Source organism: Desmodus rotundus, chromosome 8 (genome assembly GCF_022682495.2).
Source record: "Desmodus rotundus isolate HL8 chromosome 8, HLdesRot8A.1, whole genome shotgun sequence".
Classification (NCBI taxonomy): domain Eukaryota; kingdom Metazoa; phylum Chordata; class Mammalia; order Chiroptera; family Phyllostomidae; genus Desmodus; species Desmodus rotundus.
Window position 1 is genome coordinate 6027346 of NC_071394.1, and position 25553 is coordinate 6052898.

At 48.1% G+C, this 25553-nt stretch overlaps 1 protein-coding gene across 1 annotated transcript; it reads left to right on the forward strand.

The window, feature by feature from the left end:
* Nucleotides 1-40: 40 nt before the first annotated feature.
* Nucleotides 41-23051, forward strand: HHLA1 (HHLA1 neighbor of OC90). The gene is made up of 16 exons (XM_024572101.2): nt 41-119; nt 1199-1270; nt 3186-3239; nt 4954-5034; nt 5532-5615; nt 5710-5793; nt 7242-7325; nt 8902-8958; nt 9061-9147; nt 9734-9973; nt 13360-13590; nt 16287-16355; nt 16673-16747; nt 18606-18762; nt 21195-21277; nt 23008-23051. The coding sequence occupies exons 1-16, from the start codon at nt 41-43 to the stop codon at nt 23049-23051; spliced, it is 1581 nt and encodes a 526-aa protein (XP_024427869.2).
* The last annotated feature ends 2502 nt before the right edge of the window (nt 23052-25553 follow it).

Consider the following 25553-nt stretch of genomic DNA (forward strand, 5'->3'; position numbering starts at 1 on the left):
TTTGCCCTCTTGTTTCCAGGTTGTCTAGACCATCACAAACATGCCAGGCTTCCCGGTACACAGTGCTCCGGTGAGGCTGTGCGTGGGCCTCGCATGTGTCCTGTCCCTTTGGAACACAGGTGGGTCTGGCCAGAGTTCAAGAAGTGTCTGCTCTTTACACTGAGTTTGGGTGTTTATTGTGCTTTAAAAACTGGCAGCAGCCAACAATTCAAGCTAGAATCCTAAATGAGCTTGACTGAAATGGCAAAAATAAAGTCTCCATTTCTGGTTTTGTCCCTGAACTTTTTGTAATTGAGGGTCATTTATGCAACAGAATCATCTTCACCTCCACATTTACCATTCTCCAAACCATCATCTTCGCTTCCCTGCTTCTTGCCTTGTTTCTCAGTGATCTGTTCTCCACTCACCAGCCTGCCTGATCTTTTCATAAATCTCAATATGTCACCTTCCAAGTGCGTCCCTTGTTTCTGCCCTCTCCCCAAATTATCCAATGGCTTCCTGCTTCTTTCTGGATAGTGTCCTCTGCCATTTACATGATCGACGTGACCCTGCCTACCTCACCACGGCTACTTCCTACAGCCCCACCTCCTCGTTCTCCGTGTTCCATCACTGTTGGCCTCTCACACTCCTTTCAAGTCACACTCACACTCATCTCAGACCCCAGGCACATGCTAGCTGTACACCAAATAACCCCTCGGTCAGTTAACCCACTCAAATACTGTTCAACCTTCGGACCTCAGCTGAACGCCACCTCCCGGGAAAAGCTTTTGGATCGCTGAGGTTAGATCAGGCTCCCTGTTATACACCGGCAAGGCACCCTTCAAAGTACCTAATCTTGTTTGTAATAGTGTCCTGTGTCTTCGTTTTCTTGATGCCTGCCTTCCCAAGCAGAATATGAGCTCCATACAGATGGGGTCCGTATCCACTTCTAATCACACTACCTTGGTATCTAACACACACAGTGCCGTTTCAAGTCCAGCTGCTGAATAATGTTATCGACCATTAGTATTATCGTAGGAGGCCAGTAAATATTGGACAACTAAATGACTGGATGAATGAACGAACTATGTATGGGATTTTCAGCAAGTTGCTTCACCATTCCATAATTTTCTCTCTTTAACATGAGTATTTTGGGTCAGTTCTCTCTGAGGTCATGTCTGGGTTATAATTTTTCTGATGAAAATTTCCTTTATTTTAGCATCTGCTATTAAAGAAGAAGCCAAGAAAGAAAATAAGATGACCTTCTTACCTACAACAGGTAAGTGGACTGGTGCTCCTCCCTCGCTCACAGTGCTAGGTGTCTTGGGTGAACTCACTTCCTTTACCTGTAGAAGGGGGATTGTATCTCTGTCTCAAGCTCACAGTTGTAGTTACCATTTCTATGGTAACTATTGCTCATTGCTTTAGGGTTCATGGAATTCCTGGATTTTCGTGATCTTATTAAATCCACAAAGACCTTGACATTCAATTAGCAATGGAAGAGTTCATAATGGGAGGCATTGTTATATGCCATCATCACCTTTGTAATAATTTCATCTTTCTTTGCCTTTCCCCTGCCTTTTTTGATTGGTCTGGAATGGGCAGGCAGCAAGGTGGTGAATACACTCCAATGTAAAGGACACTGAGGGGTCAGGGGCGGGAATTCTGCTCCTAGCTCTTCACCAAACACACAGGATCATTTTTTGGCATGCTTTCGCTTTTGGGACATGAGCTGGGAATTACTCTTTATTTTAAAAATTTCATTTATTTTTCATTAGTACATTTATATGGTTCACAATGTGAATGGTACGAAGTGTATGAAGTTAAAATGGCCCCCAGCCCACCACTTCCCTGCCCCATAGGATACCAGCTGTACCGATTTCTTGTGCCTAAGGAGAGTAATTTTCAATAAATATTTCTCTGCCTGAGCCTCCAGTTTTCTCCTCTTTAAATGCTAACAACAATTCAGCTCTATAGGTAAGCGAAGGATGAAAGGCAATACAAACACCAAGCACGAAAAGTATGGAAAGTGCCAATACCTTCTTAATAAGTTACTACAATGGTGGTCTTTTTACCCAAAAAGAGAATAGTTTTAGGTGCTCTGTCTGAAAATTTATTTGAAAAATGCTTCTGTATAGCACCCAGTTCAGAAATTCCTGCTTCGGGGCTGTTTAATTCACACCTCAAATTTTGTTGGCGAAATCCACCCACGGGTTTGTAATTATAAAATCGGAGTGGTGGAACTAATTTTTTTCGGGAAAAAAGTGGTGTTTGAGAAAAGCCTCCGGTGAGGAAGACGGCACAGCACCCGTCGTCATCTGGCTTGACGGGCGCAGCAACACTGCAGGCCTAGCAGCCTCTAGCCTCCCGGTAGCCCAGGGATCCCGAACCCAGATGACCCCAGTCCCTCACCTGCACGGAGGACTCTGCCTCCTGGCCAGTTCACTAGCAAGGGTGCTCAGTGCCCCCCGGAGACCTCAGTGTGGCTGCTTTAGCCTGAGCCCCCGAGAGGGGAGAATGAACGCTCCCACCCCGGAGCACAGCTTGTTTGCAGCATCGGCCCGGTCGCTTGATCATAAATGCGTGTCCCAGACTCCCTTCTGTTGCAGCACAGCCAGCATCCCCCATAGCTACATCATAGAGATGGGGATCCATGGCCCCCACCTACTTCTAACCCCAAAGCTCCAAAATTTAACCCAAAACCCTGGTAGTCTGTGAAAGGCCAAATTGACTGAACCCGACTTTCAATAGGGTGCTTGAAAAGCAGGGCACAACCTAAGTGTCCACTCACAGCTGAATGGATAAAGGAAGCGTGGTATTTACACACCATGGGATATTATTCAGCTATTCAGCCCTAAAAAGACCACCCTGCCATGTGCAACAGTGTGGGGTCCCGGAGGACATTATGCTAAGTGAAATATGGCAGACACAGAAGGACAAATACTGTGTGCCATCACCTATATGTGGAATCAAAAACAGTCAGACTCACAGAAGCAGAAAGAAGAAAGGGGACTGCCCGGGGCTTGGGGAGGGGGAACTGGGCCACTGGCCAGATGTGGGAATTAGGTACACCCCTTCCCTTTTCTGGGCCTCGATTTCCTCCCCCTTCAGAGGGATTATTGGCTAAGATGACTTGTCAGGATGTTGTAAGTTGTGTGAGGCTGTGCGTCCATGATCTGTTTTATTCACGAGCACTTGTATTTCAGTGGGAAATAAAGAAGTTAAGAAGGAAAAAGCTGGAGCTTTCCTCGGTGCAACAGGTAACCGGCAGCCTTAAACCCTGATGGTGACCCTGTAACTAGGGAGGACGTCTTTCAGCTCCTCTGGGCCTTGGCTTTTCCATCTATAGAACGGGTATAAGGCACTTTCCCCATGGGAAGGCAACATGAAAAATAATCATTGCAATTATAATAGTAACAAATGCTAGAGGAGTAAACAGCCTCTCATCCCAAACAGTGAGTGTTTCAGGTCTTGGCTTTCCATCCCTTCCACGGGGGCCTTTGACCAGGTGGGCTGCCCTGAGAGAGGTGCTCACAGACTCCCATGCTTCCCTGTTCAGCACTCCTCACATGCATTTCCTCGGGACTTTCCCTCCTCCCTCCCGAGCCACAGACAGGGAGCACCTTGGGGGAGAAGACACGGTCCTTTTCCTTGACCTCTGTACAGCCAACACCTAGGATTCTACTTGGCTCTTCGTGGGTGTTTGTTGAATGAATAAAGAATGGCATTTCAGAATTTCCTTTGACATTTTATTCTTTGATGTCATGAACTTTGCCGAGCGGGCAAGTGGCCTGATATTTCAGAAAGGCTCTGCAGCTCGAGGAAGTGGGTCCTGACCCCTTCATTGCCCCTCAGCTGTGCGAATGTAGGCAAGTTGTCTTTCTTCTCTGAGCTTCGGTCTCCTAACTTACTAACAGGGTGGGGTGCACTAGCCCCCTGGATTGGAATCACCTTGCCTATTTGTGGAAATGTGCATTTCAAGGCCACACGCAGCCCAGGGAGACTGGAATCTCGAGCAGGGATGTGGAATCTGCTTTTTCACATGGGACCCCACAATTCTCATGGTCATTGGCCTGTGGACTATGCAGTCAAGGTGTCCCAGGCTCCTCCAGTGATACAGGGCTTGAGGAATGGGGGGCTCCCATTTCCCCCCTAAAGCCTTTTCTCTTCCCAGTGTCTGGTCTTACAGGAGAGGTGGGGCAGGAAAAGGTAGGGGAAGCTTTCTGGATACCATAGGTGAGTTGCTCCCCCCTCCCAGGGCTCCATGGGAATTCTCCCACGTCTCTGGACCCCACCTTACCCTCACAGAGAGACAACAGCATCTCTCCAACCTCTGCATTGCTTTAGCCACGTCGTTATGTAAACATTCTGTAAAAGCTGTTGTTGCCAAAAGCTTCAGGGAACAGCTGGGATAAGGCAGATTTTAACCCAGCAGCCTCTCCCCGCCTAGCTGCATGCTACCAATGAGTGATTGATTGACTGATCAATTGATTTTGGTACTGATATCTGGGCCACATCCCAGATGTATTAAATATGAATCTGTGAGGATGGAACCCAAGCATCGGAATTGTGGCATGAAAAAATGTATCTTTCCAGGGATGCCAGTGCCCAGCAAGGTCTGAGCACCTGTCTAACAAGGTGGTGATTTCCAAATCCAGTGCATGAGAACTCGGGCTGTTTCCTTGGGCTTCTCATTACACATGTATAAGCCTGTCCCACCAGCCTCTGCTCTCTCCAGGGTGGGGATAAAGTATTCCCTCAAATCAGTGTGCCTGTGCTGCACCCGACTCACCTCTCTACTCTAACTTGTCACAGTGGACGCTGCTGGCTGTCCCTTGCTGAGGACATGAACCGCTTTCCTCTTCCTGCTCCTGGTGTCCAGCATGAGGGACAATGGGGGGAGGGGTTCAGAAAATGTCCAAAGCGGAGGCACGTCGCCCGGACGTTGGAAATGAGGCACCTTTTCTCTTCCAGAGCTGCCTGCGAGGTCGGTCGATCTGTCGGCACTTAACCTGACGCAGGTGGTGAACGGGATGCTGAGCAGAGTTCTGAAAGGTAACCTTTTCTTCAAAGCGCAGTCCCAGCCCATTCGGGTCTTGGGCCAGCTTCTCTTCTGGACTATCCATGACCTGGGCCAGACATGTCACACCTCCGTGTCCCAGCGTCTCTGCGTTCGGTGTGGAGACTGCTGTCTGCCTGACTCATGACCAGAGTGAAAACGCCTGAAGACGTAGGCTCGCCAGCAGTTTGACAGCGAGCCGTGTTCCAAGCGGGAGCAGGCGCGGGCATTTCTGATCAGAGCTGTCTTGAGAGCGAGCTGCCGGAGCCTCCGGACGGACGGGTCAGGGGGCCTAGCCAAGGGGCGCGTGTTTCTGCATTTTCTTATTTGCTTGTATTTGATTTTATTATTTTTGGTTTTTATCATTTGTGTTAGTTATTTTATTATGCGGTCATTGTACTATTCATTTCTATTATCTGTTTACAAGTTTTTTTATTTATTTGTTACTGTGAGCAGGCATTTGTCTGTCTCTTTATTTCGATATCGTTGGCAGAGAGCAAGAAATTCTTCTCCCTGCTGAGCATCACTTCCTACAGCTCCTTCGCCTTCCACAAGGTTTCTGTGGCCATGTACAACAGTAAGCGCCTCTGGGCGGCCCCAGCGGTGGGCAGTGGGGGGGGCGGGGACAGGCTGTGTGCCAGGACTGCTGTGTGGGCCGCTTCTCTTCCCAGTTTCCCACCTGAAGATGATGGACCCGGCCAAGTTCCCCACGCGGCACTGCTACTGTGTGAACAATCGGACCAATGACCTGTCAGGTGGGAGGGAGGACCCACGAAGCCCTCTGCTCTCCTCTGTTGCTTGTGCTCTTTTAGAGGAGTTTGAATTAATTTTTTCTTCTTAGAGTATGATACAGAGATGAAGAAATGTCTATTATGCTTAAATAATTTGTCCCAGAAAGTTCTTTTCTTGGCTTTTCCCCCAGAGAAATAGTTATGTCTGCACAGAGCAGCAAGAACATGATGTTCATGCAGCATTATTTAGTAGCGAACTCTGAGAACACGCTAAATATCTGTCCTTAGGAAAATGGCTCAATAGTCTATAGTATAGGCCTCTGAAAACAATTGGAGACAACACGAGCAAATAGGGGTGGCCAGGTTTGGCCTCCCTATGGAAAAATTTCCGTGACATTTTCAATTAGAGAAAGAAAGTTACAAAACAGTATGCAGAATACAATGTCACCGATAAAAAAATACATACACATGTGGACACCAGGTGGGCGATTACCTCTGAGAAGAAGATGGGAGTGGGTGTTTTGGAGTGGAAAAGTATTGAGTAAGGGGGTCTTGCATTATCTGATTTTTTAATGAGTTATTCATGTATTACTTTTCTAATTGAACGTTAAAAGTATTACACAGTCCTTATATTTAGACAACCCTTAAAAATAAGAATGAAACTACTCTCTTGCCACTAATTCCTCATTCCACAATGCTTTATTGAGCGCAGACACTCTTCTGGGGTGGGGGTGCCACGCTGAGCAAAGAGGGCACCCCCTGCTCTCGCAGAACTTAGGTCTGTAGGAGGGACAGAAAGTAAAGGACTGAAGTGCATACACACTGTACGTTGGCTGATAGTGTGGCCATGAGGACAATAAAGCAGGGGACATGGTGAGCAGGGAAGTGGTGGTGAGAGGGCTGCTGTGTGTGCTCAGGGAAGTCTTCTCTAATGAGGTGATGATTCAGGGGTGACCTGTGGGAAGTGGGGAGACAGCCCTGTGAGACCTGGGGACAGAGGGCTCCAGGCAAAAGCCCAGGTGGCAGAGTGAGAACTGGAGAGGCCAGTGTGCTGCAGTAGGCACACCAGAGCAGAGCATCATGGGAAACGAGTGCAGAACTGAGGGGTGAGACAGGAAGGGTGTTGCAGATCACATAGAAGTGTGTAGGAGGACAAGGGGTGAGGGCACATGTCGGAAAAGCCACTATTTAACAATAGGGCCTTATCCAGCTCTTCAGGGTTGGCAGAGAAGGGTGTGGGGGAAGAAGGCAATTCAGGAGAGAAGGGATTAAAATGGCAGATCCCAAAGTTCTCTGCCTGCCTGAAATTAAGACTTTAAAAAAAAATAATTAGTGGTAGTTCTGTCTATGGTTGTTAATATTCCTCAAATTACTGGAGTGAAACCAACTTGTAAAACTACTCTGAAATATCCAAATACAATTCCCTCTCCCCCTCAAGTCTCTGAAGTTGAAACCTCCTCTCTCTCTCACAGATTTCACAGCCCTGCTGGTGGACTTCATTGGAAACTCCACCAGCTACCTGACAGAGATTTTTAAGTCGACCTCCATCCTCTCAGGTGGGTTCATCTTGAAAACATTTGGCAAATATGAGATTTGACATCCATCACGGAGGGTAATCAGAGCCGGTGGACTACCCCACCCTGCCGTAGGCCAGGCTGCCAGGAACATTAGTGAAAGTTCTTAGACAATCAGTGTGTCCGGTTTCAACCACCAGTATGTGAAGGTTCCGTTTTCCCACCAGAGCTGTTCCTGGTGTTCAACCCAGAGGAAGAATCCAGGCTCAAACCTGGGAGAAAGCGAGTCAGCCTGAAGAAGACAGCTTCTGTGGGACAGCTGTGCTCCCATTTTAAAGATGAGAAAACTGAGGTTCAGAGAGGTTGGCTGTTTCGCTCAAGGTTGTTCAGAATTCAGATTAGATCTCTATGGAGCCTCAGCCCACGTGTGACATACAACTGAGGGATATTCCTCATTTGTAAGGTGACCTCATATCACCTGCAGGCAACTCACATTCCCCTGGGGACCTATGTTGCAAAGCACAGACCTATTTAACAGCCCAACGCTGGTCTTACCAGGGTAGTTTGCTCTGCTATGGAGAAACTCCTGTTAGAGAAGAAGGGTGATAGAAAGAGAAATGATAACAATAGATATCATTTGGTGCCAGGGAGACTTACCACGTATTCCCTTTTTGGGACCTCACTACACCCTTGCCAGGGAGCTACCATACTTATCTCCAACTTGTCCTCACTTAGAAGTGAGGACTCTGTGCAACAGAGACATCAGGTGACCTGCCCGAGGTCTTTCTGCTGGGAGAGAGTTCTAGCCCAGGCGATCTGGGTCTGAAGTTCCTGCTCTTGGTCACTATGCTAATTCATATCATAGTAGCAACGTAGCAACAACAACAGTTATTATGACTCTTCACTGAGCTTTTCTGTCTGTCGTACACCGAACGTAGAGCTTCATGCACATCTCGCTGGATCACCACAGCCATCTGACATGCGACCATATGTCCACGCCCCAAAGGGACAAACGTATTTAGGAATTCAGAAGTTTTCAGACTTTTGAAGGTCTAACAGGGTGTCTGCACCATCCAGGACCTCTGGCAGCATCCAGGACAGCACACTGCCATCAAAGACCCCTGGGTTCATGTAGCAGAAGGGCTGGCCCTTTTCACTGCATGGGAGAAAGACTACACATCACTTCACATCTGTCAAGTCAGCGTTGGCCACCAAATGAGTTTTGGTACCAAAATGACACAAAACCTCCCATCTTACAGAGATCTGGGAATTTGGAAATTGCAAATACGGGACTTCGGGATTAGAATGTTCACCATTTTAAAGATGGGTAAACTGAGTCCTAGAGAGGTCAAGCAGTTCACTCTTGTTCACGTGGCTAGGAGGTGGCAGAGTGATGTTGTAAGTGAGGAAGCTGACCCCAGAATCTGTGCCCTTAGCCATCACATTATACTGCATCCCACCCCCCAGAGCCCCCAGACAATCACGGCTGACTTCCAAGTAAGAAGTTAGCCTTAGCATCCTGAGCTAGGGATTTCTAGCTTAATTTTCATTCTGACCCAAGACTTCCCAGCTGCAGACCCAGCAGTGCTCAGTCTGGCTGTGTGCTCTTGTCTTACAGTGAGTCAGACCAATGAATCCGACTGCATCTTCATCTGTGTGATGACGGGACAGTCGGGTGAGCCCCCAGCCCATCTTCGACAAGCTCTCTGGGCTGAGAGTTAACCGTGGCCACTATCCCACACGCCCAAGATTGAACCTGCGGGTGCGGTTTTTGCAGGAAGGAACCTTTCTGACTTCTGGGAGGTGGTGGAGGAGTCTCCTGTTATCAATTACACATTCACCAGCAGCCTGTCTGGTGTCCTGGGTAAGTGTGAACCTCCCAAGCTCCTGCTCTAGAGTCTCCAGACCAGGGACCCTCTGAGCAAACTGAAGGCTGGATGCTGCCCGCAAGTATTTTATTTAGCTATGCTGTGTTAAAATTGGAGGATTCTGCCACTTAAAAAATGTTTGAAAAAAAAATATATATATCTTTTTTCTTGCAAAAGATCTGGCAACCATGGGTCCTCCCCTCACCCATGGCAACAAGCAACTGGTGTTGAGTAGCTGCTGCTGCCATTGATTCCCCCCCCAGTAGGAGGGACACCTTTCTCCTATTTTTCTGTAGTCCTCTCTGCTCCCTATTGCCTTGCACCTTTTTCCTGGCAACTCTGCATTCTGTTCACTGTGCTTCTTCACATGGCTTTTTCGGAGACTGGTATTTTGGATTGATTTGTCATTCAAGGAGAAACCCTCTTTTTGGTGACAAATGGTGCTGGTCCGAGTAAGGCTTGAATCTCTGCATTCTAAATATTTGCTGTGTGATGGGTGAGCTTTCAGTGACGCAACACTTCTTTATGTCCAAAGTGACAAATACTTTAAAGCTGTCATTGACTGTCTCCTTGAATGTGCAGCTACCAGGGGGACGGCTGTGGCTTCCAGCCTCACACCCACAAGCCAGCAAACACTACCACAGACAAGCCCTCCACGCCTAGCCCAGAGGACCAGCAGGTCTGCTCTGAGAACCTCTCCCAGGACAGAGACAACGCATCCTTCAGAGGGAGAGCAGACCGTGAAGATGGAGAGGCTGCCTGAACTTCTTGCCAAGGCCACGGCTACACCGGGCAGTGTCTCTTCCACCCTCCCAGGCCTGGGTAAGAAGCTTTCTCACCCTTTCCTCTCCTGCCCCGTTTTGCCCTCCTGTTCCCTCTTGGCTCACCTAAATAAGTGAAATCCTTTCTTTTTTCCTCTCTTTACCAACCTCTTTCTTCTTCAGTTTCCCTTAAATAAGACATCAACACGAACCAGTATGGGTTCCATAGGACAAGCCAAGTGTCATTGACATATGTTCTTCTGACATTCATTTGTATCATTTTTTAAAATTTTGAAATAGTTTAAATTTTGAAATAGTTTTATACTCACAAGAAGTTGCAAGTATAGTAAAGAGAGTTCCCTAGGACCCTTCACCCAGCATCTTCCAATGAATATATCTTATATACTTGAAATATATTGTAGCAGAAAAAAGGTATTTTTATTTCGGCAAAGCACTTAGCAACATCTCTCCTGACATTCACATGAAATGGTGAAACGCACCCAACAGCTCATGGCAGGGGTAGGTCAATTTGTAGCTGGCTGGATAATGATGCCAAGAATATGCGCATGATGATGCTGGCGTGAAAAGCCACCACTGATGGTGGGCCAGGAGCTTCCTCCCTCCCACCATCTCTGAGGACACAATCAGTGGTATGGTTACTGAAGGCACAAAAGGCATGCTTATCCGACTTGGGAATAAGATACAATTGAGCTAGCTCTTTCAATAAGAGTCAAGCCTGTCTCAATGAGTCCCAGCCACGGACCAGAATCATCAGAATTCATTCATTCATTCACTCATCAAGACATGTATTTGATATCAGGCGCCAGGCTAGCTGTTAACAACACAACTCTGTCAATGCCCCCCTTCCTTCCTGAGCTCAGAGACCAGGGAAGGAGGCATAGGCAAGTACATAGGTAGTTATAATCCTGCCTACAAAGAGTTATTGTCCTGGAGAGCCCAGAGAGGGGGCTTCCCTGCGGAGGTAAGAATTGGTAAGAGTCAGGCAGCGGGACTAGAAGAAGACATAGGCAGTAAAATCTCAGACATTTCTTGTAGCAATATTTTTTCTGATATATGGCCTTAGGCAAGAGAAACAAAAGAAAAAAAATAAACAAATGGGACTACATCAAACTATAAAGTTTTTGTACAGCAAAGGAAACCATCAACAAAATGAAAAGACAACCCACTGAATGGGAGACCATATTTGCTGATACATCTGATAAGAGGCTAATATTCAAAGAACTTATAAAACACAACACCAAGACCACCAGACAATCCCATTAAAAAATGAGCAAAAGACTTGAACAGATACTTCTCCAAAGAAGACATACAAACAGACAAAAGATATACGAAAAGATGCTCAACAACACTAATCATCAGAAAATTGCAAATTAAAACCACAATGAGATATCACCTTACACCTGTCAGAATGGCCATCATCAATAAGTCAACAAACAACAAGTGCTGGCCAGGATGTGGAGAAAGGGGAACCCTTCTGCTCTATTGGTGGGAATGCAGACTGGTGCAGCTACTGTGGAAAACAGTATGAAGATGCCTCAAAAAATTAAAAATAGAACTGCCTTGGGACCCAGCAACTCCACCTCTGGGAATTCATTGGAAGAAACCCAAACACTAATTCAAAATAACAAAAGCACCCCTGTGCTCATTGCAGCATTACTTACAATCGTCAAGATCTGAAGCAGCCCAAGTGCCCATCGGTAGATGAATGGATAAAAAGCTATGGTACATTTACACGATGGAATATTACACAGCTATAAAAAGAAAGAAGTCTTTTGCAGAGGCATGGATGCACCTGGAGCGTATTATGCCGGGTGGGGTGGGCCAGTCAGAGGCAGGCAGGCAGGTGCCATAGGATTTTGCTTTTATGTGGAAACTAATGAACAGAATAAACTAACAAAACAGAGATAGACTCATAGTTACAGAAAACAGACTTACAGTTGTCAGAGGGGAGGGAGGAGAGGGGCTGGGTAAAAAAGGTGAAGGGATTCAGCAAAAAATAAAATAAAACAGAAAATCCTCATAGACACAGACTAGCATGGTGATGACCAGGGGGAAGGGGGGTTGGGGGAGGTAGGAGAGTGTAAAGAGGGGATAAATAGTGATGGAAGGAGACTTGACCTGGGATGGTCAATATGTAGATGATGTATTAGAGAATTGTACACCTGAAACCTATATAATCTTATTAACCAATATAACCTAAATAAATCCAATAACAAGTTAACACACACACACACACACACACACACACTTATTACATAAGAATCCCCTAAGTCTCATGACATGCAGCCACGCAACTGGACAATAACATGACAGGCACTTACTGGGCCAGACAGCATCACGACAGGCGGCCGTTATGGCCAGAGGCTGCTCCCCAGCTAGGCACTATGGTGAGAAGCAGCTACTCTGTCGAGAGGGAGCTTGCTGGCCAGGTTCTATCGCGAGAGACAGCTACTATCGCGAGAGGCAGCTACCCGGGCTGGAGTAATAAGGGGGAAAATACAATATGGTTTCCAACGGGAAAAAAAAAAAGGCAGCAGGGACACACGAATGGGGAAAAGGATCCAACTTCATTAACTAGAAATGTCCTTAGTACAACAGCCAGCATCCGGACACACATAATTAGAAAGCTTTACGGCATAATAAAGATGTGATTGCTAACGGCAAGAGAAATGATAGAATGCCTAGCGAGATTCCTAACAGAAGTGCTGGTTCTATGTCAGAAAAACTACAAAACTTTAATGAAAGTAAAAGATATTTAAATAAATGAAACAATATACCATTTTCTGGAGGAGATAGCTGAATATATTAAAGATGGCAACTGTTCTCAACTTGACTTAGAGGTTCAGAACTTCCAAGGGGATTGCATTTGCAAAACTCAAAATAATGAATTTTAATTCCTACCATGGGAAGGAAGAAGGGAGAATCTAGCTGTGCTTTAAAAGACCAATGAGGGAGGATTCGTCTTAATAACAGTCCTGCAATACTGCCGGGTATTATTATTATCATCCCCGCTTCAATGAGAAAACTGGAAAGAGTTCAGTAACTTGCACCAAAGCTTACGGCATGGAAGAAACAGGAGCAGAATTCACCCCTCCAGGTCCCTCACCTCAAACCCCATAACCTTTCCATTGTGCCACGCAGTTAGAAATCATGTTGCAAAAGCCCACTCTCCCCAAAATACGTACCCCAGCCGATTGCTTCGGTGTCCCAGGGATTTGGAATTTTTTTTTTAAGTCGGTAGTTAGGAAAATAATGGTTAGTTTGGTCCATTTAGTCCAGTTCTTGGTAGCATTTAAGTCCCTACCTTATTTATGTTGTACGCACACATTGCATTTACCCTGTGATTACGTTTCAGTGTCTTATCAATTTTATATCTGAATCAAAGTGCTAAAGCATATAAATGCCCTGTCACTGTCACTTGTGCAGCTACCAGGAGGGCAACAGCCAACAGGCAGGTCTGGGCTTCCAGCCCGCCTGTGCCCTGGGCTCAGACCACCCGTGGGGAAGCACCTGGAGGGCCTCCCTGGGAACTGCTTCCCTCCAGAACGGGGTCGCCTGCAGAGGCCCAGCAGACTGCGCAGACAGGGACCACAGGGAGCCTTCCTGAGCCTCCTGCCAGGACGCAGGGTGGCCTGTCTCAGGCCAGCCGGACCTCAGGTAAGGGAGGATGTTCTCTCCCAAGTCCCCCACTTCTAAACTAAGTTTAGTGTCTGTTTTTAAAACCTTTTCTAAATTTTTGAAATATAATACACACGCAGAAACATAATAAAGCATATGTTAGCAACACAATTAAAAACCACAGCATAAAGGTGGCTCTCCTTTACTTTTCTCTACCCCATCCCTTCCTTCCCACCTTCGAATGGAGGAAGGAAAGCTCCCTCCTCACAGGACTTTCTCACCCCCAGTCTCCTTGATGTGCCCTCTCTCCCTTTCCCCTGTCACTGTCCATTACCGAGAGACCACAAGAAGCCGACATTGCTCACTCCAGACAATTCAACTGCTTTTCTGGCATAGTGTTACTATATATGAAAGTTATTCTATCATGACATATACATCATGTGTGTGCAGCACAACACAACATATACATTAATTACACACATAGACATAATTAGAATAGCTGCATGTAATATGTAATATGGGGAAGGGTTGGGCTCTTAAAGGCACTTAAAAATTATCAAGTGTGATTCCAACTCTATTATGCGTATGTATTTGTGTGTGTGTGTGCATGTATGTATGTAATAAAAATACAGAGAAAATAGAACACAGAAACCAAATAAGACAAAAGAAATTCACAATGTATTAACCTGACTCTATCCGGGAAGTAGGTAAGATTTTTACTTTTCTTCACTCCAAAGCTGGGAATCTCCCATACTTTCTAATCCTATAATTATACAAAAATGTTTATTTATTTTAAAAATCACTTCCTCTGATCCTGCAGCCAGAGGGTCTCCTGCCACGCTGCTCCCCAGTTAGTGGATGGTACCAGTTACCATTCCTGGGCTGTCAGTGTCCCTGAACTTGACCTTCCTCCCCCGTGGGCCATGCTCTCCTCAAGGGTCTGTATCCTTCATCTCCAGTTCCCCTGAAACACAGTAGGCTTTCCTTAAGAGTGTGTTGAGTTTCTTGAATTTCTTAAGAAATGGAGGGGAAGGAGTAGATGAATTTTAATGGGCATAAACATAAAGCCTGGGCTTTACGCTCATAAAGTCGATTGCACAAACAGATCTGGAAAAACAAATTTGATAGCCTTCATCGGTGAATTACGTAACCGCATGGGGAAAAAGGAAGACCAACACGATTGGGCCTGGCCAGCTGGGCCGCAGCAGCCCAGGAGCTCTGGTCTTTGTTTCCGACACAGCCGTGTCAAAAGCCTCACTTGACCGTGGCTCTGTGTCCTGATGAAGTTCTCTTGACCTCTCTGAGCCTGGTTCTGTCATCTTCAAAACAGAGGAGATGACACCTGCGTTCCAGAGCAGATGTGATGACTAGGTGGTGTCTGTGAGGTGTTCAGCTCAGCACATGGCATCATGGAACCACTCCGTCAAGGAGGGCAGCTACCACCTGTCGTCCGGCTCCCACAGCAGCGGTGTGGTGGCCAGCCGCAGGAGACACCCTTCAGAGAGAGTAGTGACAAACAGGACACCTGCCAAAAGAGAGCATGAGTCTGCTTCTGCCCTCTGTCCCTTTCAGCTCAAATCCTCTGCGATTCTGCAGTTATTTTAGTCAGACCGTAAATAACAATCACAGACAGGTACCCTCGGTGTTTGGATGCTGTGAAGGCTGCTCAGCTTCTAGAAACCCACCCAGGCAGCATGCATCTTCTGTGGTCAGGGGCTCACAGCCCAGAGCCTGAAGAGGGATCGAAGGAAGGTGCTGACCCAGAGGAGGCCTGCCGTCGTCCATCAGCAGATGTGCTCTGCTGCCCATCTCTGCTCTAACCCAGGGGCCACCTACAGCAGAGGACATTTAGAGTCAATGCTGCCTCACCCACAGTCCCAGCAGAAAGGCTGAAGTAATCAGCCATGTCACTTAGCCCCACTCTTGGGGACCCCACCTCACCCTTCCATGTTATCCTCTAGATTCCAGCCAGGGTAAGCCACGCCCCGCTAGCCTCTCCGGGCCTTTGCCTGTGCTCCCCGTCTTCTGCCTGGAAGACCTGTGCTCCTCTCCTCACTAATCCATGTGTCTCTTCTGTCTCAGAGACGACATCACCTGCCCTCAGGCCCCCGCCCCAGCTGAATTGGGTGCCCACCTCCTTTGCTCATATTGTATGCCAGCCTCATCCCTTTCCCACCACTTAGCCCCACTAGTGAAATTGCCCGTTTCAGCTTCCTCTCCCTTACTCCCTATAAGGAGGCTGCTTTGCTGGCTTTGCCCAAGGCCAGAATCTTGACAGCAAGGGTCATGCCCTGTGGCCCTTAAACCAGGACTTCATGATCAAAAGGATCATTGAGACGAGCTCTTGCTCTGCTGTGAAGAGGACAGGCCACCTGTGTGTGGGGGGGATGGAGTCTTGTACACAAGACTCAGGTGAATGAAAAGCATGTCGTCCTCCCTTTGTCCAGGCACACCCATGCTTGGACCCTGCCTGGGCAGCACCAGGACACCCCCGGGCAGTGCCCGGAATTAGTGGGTTTCCCGTAGTGCCAGCACACTGGGTCGCAGTTACTGCTGGGACTTGCTTCCTCTGTGGATCCTGTTTCTTACTCAATTCTGCATCCTCAGTGCCCTGCCTGGAACCTGGCTTGATAACCAACATGGGAGGCACAGGGCAGGACTGGTGGCCTGGGGCCTCTGCCCCCAATCAGGCACCCTGAGAAGTGCAGGCTCACCTCTGTCTCATCTCCTCCCAGGAACGCTCACCCCTGGCACACAGACTTCAAGTCCAACCAAGGCCCCGGCCCCCAGGTACCCACAGACAGGTAAGAACATGCGCTGGAAAGAGCAAGCCCACACCACAGGCAGGAAACACAGCTTCAGGCAGGGGTGCCATGGGATGGGGTGCCAGGAGGCAGACTGAGCTGGCGTTGTACTTCACTGGTTCTAGCAGGAGAACTAAGCCTTGCTGTGCTGTTACATTGCCCTCTGGTCTTGAGCAAATCACTTCCTCTTTCTTGGCCACAATTTTCCTCTAAGTTTCAAGAGCTCTTTACCCTTAAGGTGCTATGATTTTCTGCTTGTGTGTGTAACCTAAGGCCATTTCATTTGGACTTTTTGAGGCCATTCTTGCTCATTGCAGGTGATCTCCCGTGGCCATTTACCCCCGGAGAAGAGCCAGCCCTGGTCCTCGGACCCCACCAAGTTCAAATTTCAAGTATGTACCAGCGCCCTGTCACTCCTGTTGCTTCTGTTTGTTTCGGACAAGGGTGCGCAGTATAATAAAAAAGAGGTTTGTTTGATCAACTCAGAGTTGGACTGATGGGACTCAAACCCTCGGTCTCCCGTTTCCTGGCAAGGTGGCCCCCGGCACTCAGCTTCCAGAATTCAGTGCCCTCGGCTGTAGAGCGAGCACGCCAATCGCATGGGCACTAAGTGTCCTTCCCCCCTCCACACGGTGTTGTCTGAAACGAGATAATGTGGGGGGAAGTGATTTGGAACTAAAGAGTTCCATATAATTTAATTCCGTCAACCTGTATTGAGTGCACACCTATTGAGAACGTGCTGGGAGTTATTTTTCTCACAAGCGTGGTGTTGGCAGAAGGAGGAGGGATGCTGAATGACTCCAAATCCCAACGCCCATTTTCTGGGTGCGGTTTAATTTCTTTTCTATTTTAAAGGACACCCTGCCATCCCCACCCTTGCACACTTTTCTGAAATTGTAGAGGAAACGCTTTCCCAAGCCTGGATGTGGGTCGTCAGAGGCTCAGGGCGCCCTGTTTCTGTGGTTTGTGCAGCATTTTCCCAGCTTTTCGATGTCTCACTCTCCTCCCTGCTGTTTCCATTAGGGAGAGACTAATACGAAGTGAGGCCTTCACAGCTGCTTGGGCCCTCAGGCCCCTCCCAGCCCTGGATGCCTTTCTATCTGGTTTCCTGAATGTCTCCAGACCATCCAGTCGTGTGTCAACGGGGCATTATTAAATCGCTGGAGCCTGCACACAGCCTCCCTTTTCATATCACCGCAGATCTGCCTCAGCCCGCTCTCAGCCGCAGTGAGAGGGCCTTGCAGACACAAAGACGCCATTATGCTGCCATAGGAAATGATAGCCCTTTCTCCCCCCAGGGATTCTAGAGAAACCCAGTCTCGGTGCAGATGGCGGCGGTTGTCAGACTGACTTTGAGAAAACAAGCTTTCTGTATCTGTGTCTTTGATGTTATGTGCTGTTGAGTTGGCTCTGACCCCTGGCGACCCCGTGAATGAGTGACATCCATGCGTCCCGCCCTCACAGCCTGCTCCACTCCTGCGGACTCACGCCGTTGGCTTCTGTCATGGAGTCAGGCCAGCTCCTATTTGGTCTTCCTCTTTTCCAGCTGCCTTTGATTTTTCCCAGCATCACTGTCTTTTCCAAAGAACCCTGCCTTCTATATCTACCTGTATCTATATGAGTATATCTTTATTTGAATCTACGTTATACGTCTATATTTACTTGCATAGCTCCATCCATCCATTCATCCATCTAATGGGAAATACAAGCAGAAAATAAGGAGTTCTGGCATCTTCCAGTAAATGTTCTGCCCACTCACAGACAGTATGCCACGAAGTTTTCGGCATTCACTCATTCATCCACTCGATAAATATTTACTGGGCTCCGACCGTGTGCCAGGCCCTGAGTTATGCCTATTTTTACGTTTTCTGTGCAATGATTCTGCAGATAGATAAGGTTATCTTCATTAAGCAATTTGAGTGAGTCCTACGTATTAAAAGTGACTCTGTTTTGAGCCCAGCTCTATCGAAACCCAAAGCTCATTCAATGGTTGAGGTCCTTGTTTATATTTACTCCTTGGTGAAACTGTCTCTGATTTCCTCCAGGAGCCAGATCCCACATTTCCTCCCACCTGTGTCTCAGACCTGCAGCTTTACTGGGCAGCAGCGAAGCAATGGCACCTTTACCTGCCTGTCTCAGAGCCACCTGAGACAAGGGGCAGGACTCTATTCACTTAGCACAGTATCAATCAAAGGGAAGATGGTTGTTACATTTTTGTTGATTTGAGTGGTCTAGGATTGTGTCTTCTAGGGTGTCCTCGGCAGCTCCTCAGAGAGGGGGCCGTGACAGCTGTCCCTGTCACCCTGGCTGTCCAGAAGCTCAACCCTTGCCTGATGGAACTGTGCCGATTTTTCCAGCAATGCCTCTGCATGAGCCAGAAGAGGGACCCCAGGGTGCAGGCCGGGAGGTAAGCTGGGCCCCATGTTGCTCTCCCGGTGTTTATATGCATCCTGTTCTGCACGGCTTCTCTCCAGGCCACAGGTGGCCAGGTCTTAACTAGTCCACAGACAGGTGACAGGAGTACCTCAGGGAATAGACTCTCTGCTGAGTTCTTCACTAGCCTGTCACCTTCTGGAGAGCCAGGAGGGAACCTCATTCATTTCCAGGTCCCCAGAACCACGTGCAGAACCTGACACAGTAAGTGGAGTGGAGTCACTCTGTCCTATCTGGTGGAATGGTAACAGAGGACTTTGAGTGGCCCTTCAACACAAATGCCCTGAGCCTGGGGCGGCTGGCTGAAAGGTAACAATCAGAGGACGTGTCCATCTAAATGGCAGTTCTTTCATAGTCCCCTAGCTGTCATGTGCAGGCCAAATGAGAAGGTTGGTGAGAAGAAAATGAGAAGGCAGACCCTGTCTTCTATTAAGAAAGTCCGGGCGTGGGCACTTCCCTTCTCTGGAGTGCTGGTGTGCTAGTCTGTCTTCTGGATCCTTATTCTTGCTGTGCATCCTTACTCTTGGCTGTAAACTCAGAACCAAACAAAATGGATCGAGAGTCCCGCTCCATGCTGTGAGGCCAGTCTCTCAGACCTTCAATGTTATTTTTAAAGTCGACTCATCTTATCCTTCAGCTTTTCCAGTCTCTATTCTCCACTGGCTCTGAGCCTCAAGTTCAGGTTTGCAGCCTTTTTCCATCCCCACTTTCTGGCCCTGGTCTTTGGTCAGGTAATGACTGTGGCTGTTTCCTCCACCCAAAGAGGTAAATAAGCAAGATGCATGGGCCCGAGGGTGTTAGCAAGCTAGGTGGAGCCATTCTGTTCATGTAGAAGGGTAGCAGCATCCTTGCCGATATTGCCAGATTGTTGTAAGGATGAGTGGAAATGAAATCACCTATTTACTGTTCCTGCACAGTGCCTGGGAGGCTGACTCAGTGGTTGCTGATTGACGAAGATACTCTTGTGGTTGTCGGTGTCTTGCTCCCTTATCCACCCTCATAGCCAAGTTTAACCCCCACCTCCAGCATCCTGGAAATGTAGCAGCCAAACACTCAGTGGCCATGTCAGCTGTTGACCATGCTTGATGTGTCAAGGTTTTGAGATGTCCCGTTGAGAGTACCAGGTCACACACTCACCACAAAAGTAGCCCCGGCGACAGTCCTCATTCCACCGGACTCTCAGATCCTCTCTGCGTTTTGTCTAGTCTGCTCCTCAGGGCGGTGGAGAGGCAGGCATGCTGACTGGTACATTTCACGTTTCCCAGAACACCTTTGCAGCCGCCCCTGTAAGTTCATTCAGTGGAAGATACTGGCAGGACATGGGAGGACAGTAGAGGGGAGAAGTCAAGGATTCCCCCCACCTTTACTTCTACTTTAAGCAATATTTCCCTTTTGATTTTTTCTAACCTCTTTAGAGTTCTTCTAACCCCTTCATAACTAATTCCCAGTGTCAAATTCCCTCTCTAGGACCACCTGGGCTCTGGTTTTCCTAGCTGGGTCCTGACCACATGGGTCTTACTGCTAGTTACAGAACAGCAGTGTGCTGCAGCGCGGAGCAGCTCCCCTGGGTTAAAATCCAGCTCGCCCCCTCGAAAGCAATGTGTCCTTGGGCAGATCCACTCCTCGCTGAGCCTCAGTCTCCTCAGGTTTAAGTTGAGGGTGACAGACCTGGGAAATCTGTGCAGCTAACGTGCTCGAGTAGTTAAGTGCTCCCCAGAGTACGCTAGAATCACGGCATGATGCAGACGGAGGAGAAATTAGGGAATGCTGGGCCCCCCTCCTCATATTTCAGGAGGGGTATTGAAAGGGAAGCGGATTCTGAGTCCTCAGTGAGTGAGCCACGTGGCCGGCCCTGCCGACCCTTCCTCCTGAAGATGTGATTGGTGCCATCTTCCCCGAGGCCCTTTGAAGCGGTTGTGTGGGCACCCGCCAAGAGCAGGATATATTTTGCAGAGTCTTTGCTGCATTTTTAACCGCAGTGCCCTGTATGCTCACTCCATCTCACACACACAAAAGTAAACGGGCACCATCATCCACTGAGCACGTATCACAAGCCTGGAGCTGCTCGGGAATTTTGCAAATGTCACCTCATTTAATCCTCCTAAGAGTAGGTTCTGTTATTGCCTTTCCTTTATAGATGAAAAAGCTAAGGCCCAGAGAATTAAGACATCAGCCCAAAGTCACGCGTCCCAGTGAGTACATGACGCGAGGACTAAAAATAAGCCTTTCTGACTGTAAAGTGTACGCTTTTTCCTGCTCATGCTGCACCTCTCCTCCCACACCCTGCAAAGATGGAGAGGGGGCCTCGCCGTGAAGAATTGTCCATTATGACTTTGTAAAATTCTGCGTGTCTTCCGACAGCCACAGACAGTAGCGGTGCCTCTCTACTCTGATTTAACGTTTCAGGTTCTGTCTCGAATACTACTCCTGGTTTCTGAAGAATGCGACGTTCATCTGTCAGAAGGCAAACAGGGTGCCTCATTCTCGCAGTGAGTATGCAGCGTGGCTATGTTGTGACTCGGCAAGAAATGCATCCCTGAAAAGGCTCTAGAACTCTGGGTAATCTTCCCGCCTGACTGGGGGTCCAATAACTCATCTACTCATCACGAATCTAGACAGAAAGAGACCTAACAGTTTGATGTTTGCAATGAGGTATTTTTTTTTTTTAAAAGCAGGAGTCAGCCAGAACAAACACTGTTGTTTTCTGTGTGTGATTTTATCCTTCCTGAGTCCCAGGGAAGCTAAAAGCACAAATAAGCAACAAAGAATCAAACGGAAGACAACACCCCCAGAGGTGCTCCAATTCCTGACCAAAGCTAGTGTGGGCGAGTACTCAAGCAACAGAGGCAGCGTGAGTTGCTGGAAGGGGGTGTGTGGTCCCTCTCCACTCGTCCCCATGGCATCAAAGCCCACACGCTCTCAGAGATGCACAGCATCAGTTTATTTTCCTCCCTGTGCTGCGGACACAGGGGCTGATATAGTGTATCAGGTCCTAAAGCCAACGTGTGGCCATTTCATTGTGCCATCCACCCAGCCTCTCTGGTCAAGGGACTCTGCTCTTCTAAAAATCATGGTACCGTATTGAGCTCTGAAAAATGCCTCCTCAGTGCAACCCAGGTGCTCACATGGCCCAGACCTGGCAATGTCTCACATTAACAAAAAGTTCAGCCACCAGTGCCTTCCTTGTGGCCCTTCAGGAACAACAAATGAACACCGTGACAATACTTCTTAGTAGCTCTTCTTATTCTTTTGCTGCCCCTGACTTTTTCCTTCCCACAGCTACCATCTCAAAGCCTTTATCTAAGCTTTGCTTCCCAACTTACCGCTCGACAACTCTCCCGAAATCAAGTTTCCCGGCTCCCTCCTTTGTGTCCAGATGCATCCTCAGTTTATTTTCATTTCCTTTTGCCTCATACTTTCTTCCCTCTGAAATACATTCCCTTATTTCATTTAAAAATATTTTAATTAATTGACTAGAGAGAGAGAGGGAGGGAGAGAGACATCAACTTGTTCCAATAACTTACGGATTCATTGGTTGATTCTTGCATGCGCCCTGACCAGGGATCAAACCTGCAACCTTGGCGTATGGGGACAACACTTTAAGCAACCGAACTACTACCCAGCCAGGGACTCGTTCCCTTATTTCTTATGCAAATCTATCCTCCCACTTCTCCTGTCTTCTCTCCCTATCATCATCCTTTTTTTTTTTTTTTTTTTTTTTTTTTACAACACAAAAGCCAAGCCTAGGGAATGGGGCATAGGAGACTCAATAGTCAGAGAAATCCCTTTACCTGGTGTAGGTAGAAGAACTGAGAAATCTTGCCAACTACTTATAATTCAATAGCTCTTCTTTTGTTCTTGTCACATTAAAATCACTACACAAACAACGTATTACATTTACTGAATGACACAGTAACGAGTTTACATTAGTTTTATGCAAACTAAGGAGATGAGGTAGATACAGCTGGGTATTAGAAAACATCACTGAACAGAGCATGGAAAAATGAAGGCTGCTTTCGACTTGACTCTGCTGCTACCTAGCAAGGGGGCTCTTGCACCAGCTCTTCCTCACCGTGCAGGTGGAAGGAACAGAGTCTGGGGAGCTGCCTGTCCAGGGCACTTCACACGCCTGCCCTCCGGAACAGCCTGGTGCTGTCAGAATTCATGCTTTGGTGGCGTTTCCTTCTCAGTACTTGAGCTCCCTCTTCTTTTTTTTCAGCCTTAAAACAAAGATGCCTTGAGAATATCTGCAAGTCTGTGTGAGGCCTTGATAAAACAATGGGACCTAACAATAAATTGGGCGACATCTCTTCACCCTGGCCCCAGCTCGCATGGGCTGCATTTGCAGAATCTACTAGGCTTCAGCTAGATTATCGGTTAATTGAAAGCAGTTCTTTTTGGAAGTAGGATTTCTTTCTCCCCTGTGAATCTGTGGAAGATAGTGAAGGTGAAAGGCCACATGTTCAAAGGCTCACAGGTAGGAGTCGAGCCGACGCTTCTGCCTGCCCGAGGTCACAGAAACCTAATATCTGTGCTCAAGAAGCTCCCATGATGCTTGCGGCAATTCTGAGACTGGAGACACAGGGGAAGGGGACACTGGCACAAACACACCAGTCTGGGCACCGGGCTGACACAGTACCGGAAGTGAGCTGAACTTGGGAACTTAGGAAGACAACAAAAAGCTGAATGAGGAAAACTGACCCTGTACCCTGGAGAGATTCATGTGGGATTTCTCTGCACAACTAATTCAGAGTTGGTTATGTACCACTAAGCAGGCTCGCAGCGCCACGACGCCCAGACAACCGTCCAAGGCCCTGGAGTTGGCAGCGGTGGGAACCTTCCCTCACAGGAGGTGGAGAGAGCTGTTTTTGTTGATGTCTCACCTTGATTCCTCATCTGTGTTTGGGGCCCCCCCATCAGTACCCTCAGCTTCAATGATGCACTAACGGGGCTCACAGAACTCAGAACAGTTGCTGCATTCACATTTTCTGTTTATGGCGGCAAAAGGACACAGATTAAGATCAACAAAGGTAACAGCTGATGAGGGCAGGCTCTCCTGGAGCCCAGGCACTGGCTTCCAGTTGTCCTTTCCACGTGGAGTTTCACTGACGAGATGTATTCTCCCTGCAGCGATGTGTGACCACATGTTTGGAGTAGCCTCGACCAGAAAACTCCTCCGAGCCACAGGTCCTGGGTGTTTATTGGGGGTCAGCCCTGTAGGCATGAAGGGCCCACGTGGCTGACCTTGGTTACTCAGCCTCCAGCTGCTGCATAGGTCAGGCTGACACTGCGTGGCCAAGGTCCCCACAACAAATCACGTGGTCAGCTTGGCTTATCTGGCGTGGCCCAGAGTTCCTGTGTGTTTGAATGCTCACATGGCTACGTCCTCCCATTTCTGAACCGGGGCACTTGGGTTGTGGGTATGTGTGAGTGAGAATTCAGGTGCTATCATATGCCATTGGTAATTCTGGACTCTCACGCAGCAGCCGATTTTCTCTTGTGTCTGAGTTCTGGTAAAACCTTTGTTCTCACCCTATTCCACCAACGGAGAAGAGGAAGGCCAAAGCTCCAGGGATGTTGTAGGCCAGTGGTTGTCAGTCAGGGGTTATTCGAACCCCAAAGGGTGTTTGGCAATTTTTAGAGACATTTTTGTTTGTCACAACCTGGGGAGGGAGACTGCTGCCAGTATCTGGTGGGTAAAGGTCCAGTATGCCACTAAATGCCCAACAATGACAGGTGGCCCCCACAACAAACAATCAGTTGGCCCAAACGGTGCATAGTGGTAAGGCTGAAATACCCTGCTGGAGACTAGGGGGAGAAAAAGAACCTTCACCAACCCCTGAAATGTCTGGGTCCACATAACTATGCAGTGTGTTATTATGCCTTAGCATGGAGCAGGAGGTGCACTCTGAAGATGCTGGAAGGACAAGTTTTGCTCACGGGGCCACACACCCCTGTTGAGTTAACAGTTTGGAGATGGCGTGTCTTCTGTGCTAGTGAGAAAGGGTTAGGGCAGCGTGGCTTCATTCCTCATTGCACAACAAGTTACTGCACAACAATTTGTGACCCATAAACAAAAGCTTCAATGCACAAGGACAACTAATTATTCAAAGAAACCCTCCAGTGGCCTCTGGAAAGGCTCAGCTCTCCCCAGATTTCACCACTAGACGAGCCCTGGCTGTCCGGGAAGCTGAGAGGACTGAATGACTCTCAGGGTTCGCAGCCAGGCTAATCTCTAAGCCAAGAACGGTCCCATCACAAGTGCACTGAGACAAACGCCTCAACCTCGATGCCCTGACTTGTCCTCTCGGTAAATGGAGCTGATGTCCCCTCCTGCTGCTGTAGGGGCGGTGTAGACAAAATCCTGTGAAAACATTTGCGGTGTGGGGTAGGCACTTGACACAGGAGCGTTCTTGTGAATATCTGGAAAGGACACCATTCTCATGGGGGCCACGGAGAGGAGAGGAGGAACTAAGATTTGAGGAGCCCCACTACCAACCCACATGCTTTACCTGGCTCTCTCATTCTCACCATCCGAGTGGGATTGTCCCCATGTAACAGACTCGGCACTGCCTGACTGAGCAGTGACGCTCAGGATCCCGCAGGTAATGAGTAACGAGAAACGGCACCAGGACTGACGATGTCTGATTATAAAACCCCATGTGGCCCCACCCCAGAGCTGGGGCAGAAAATCCCTAAAGGAGAGAGGCATCAAATTCCCAGGCCTGAGGCCAAGAACATGGAGGAGTCAACCCGGAGATCTCG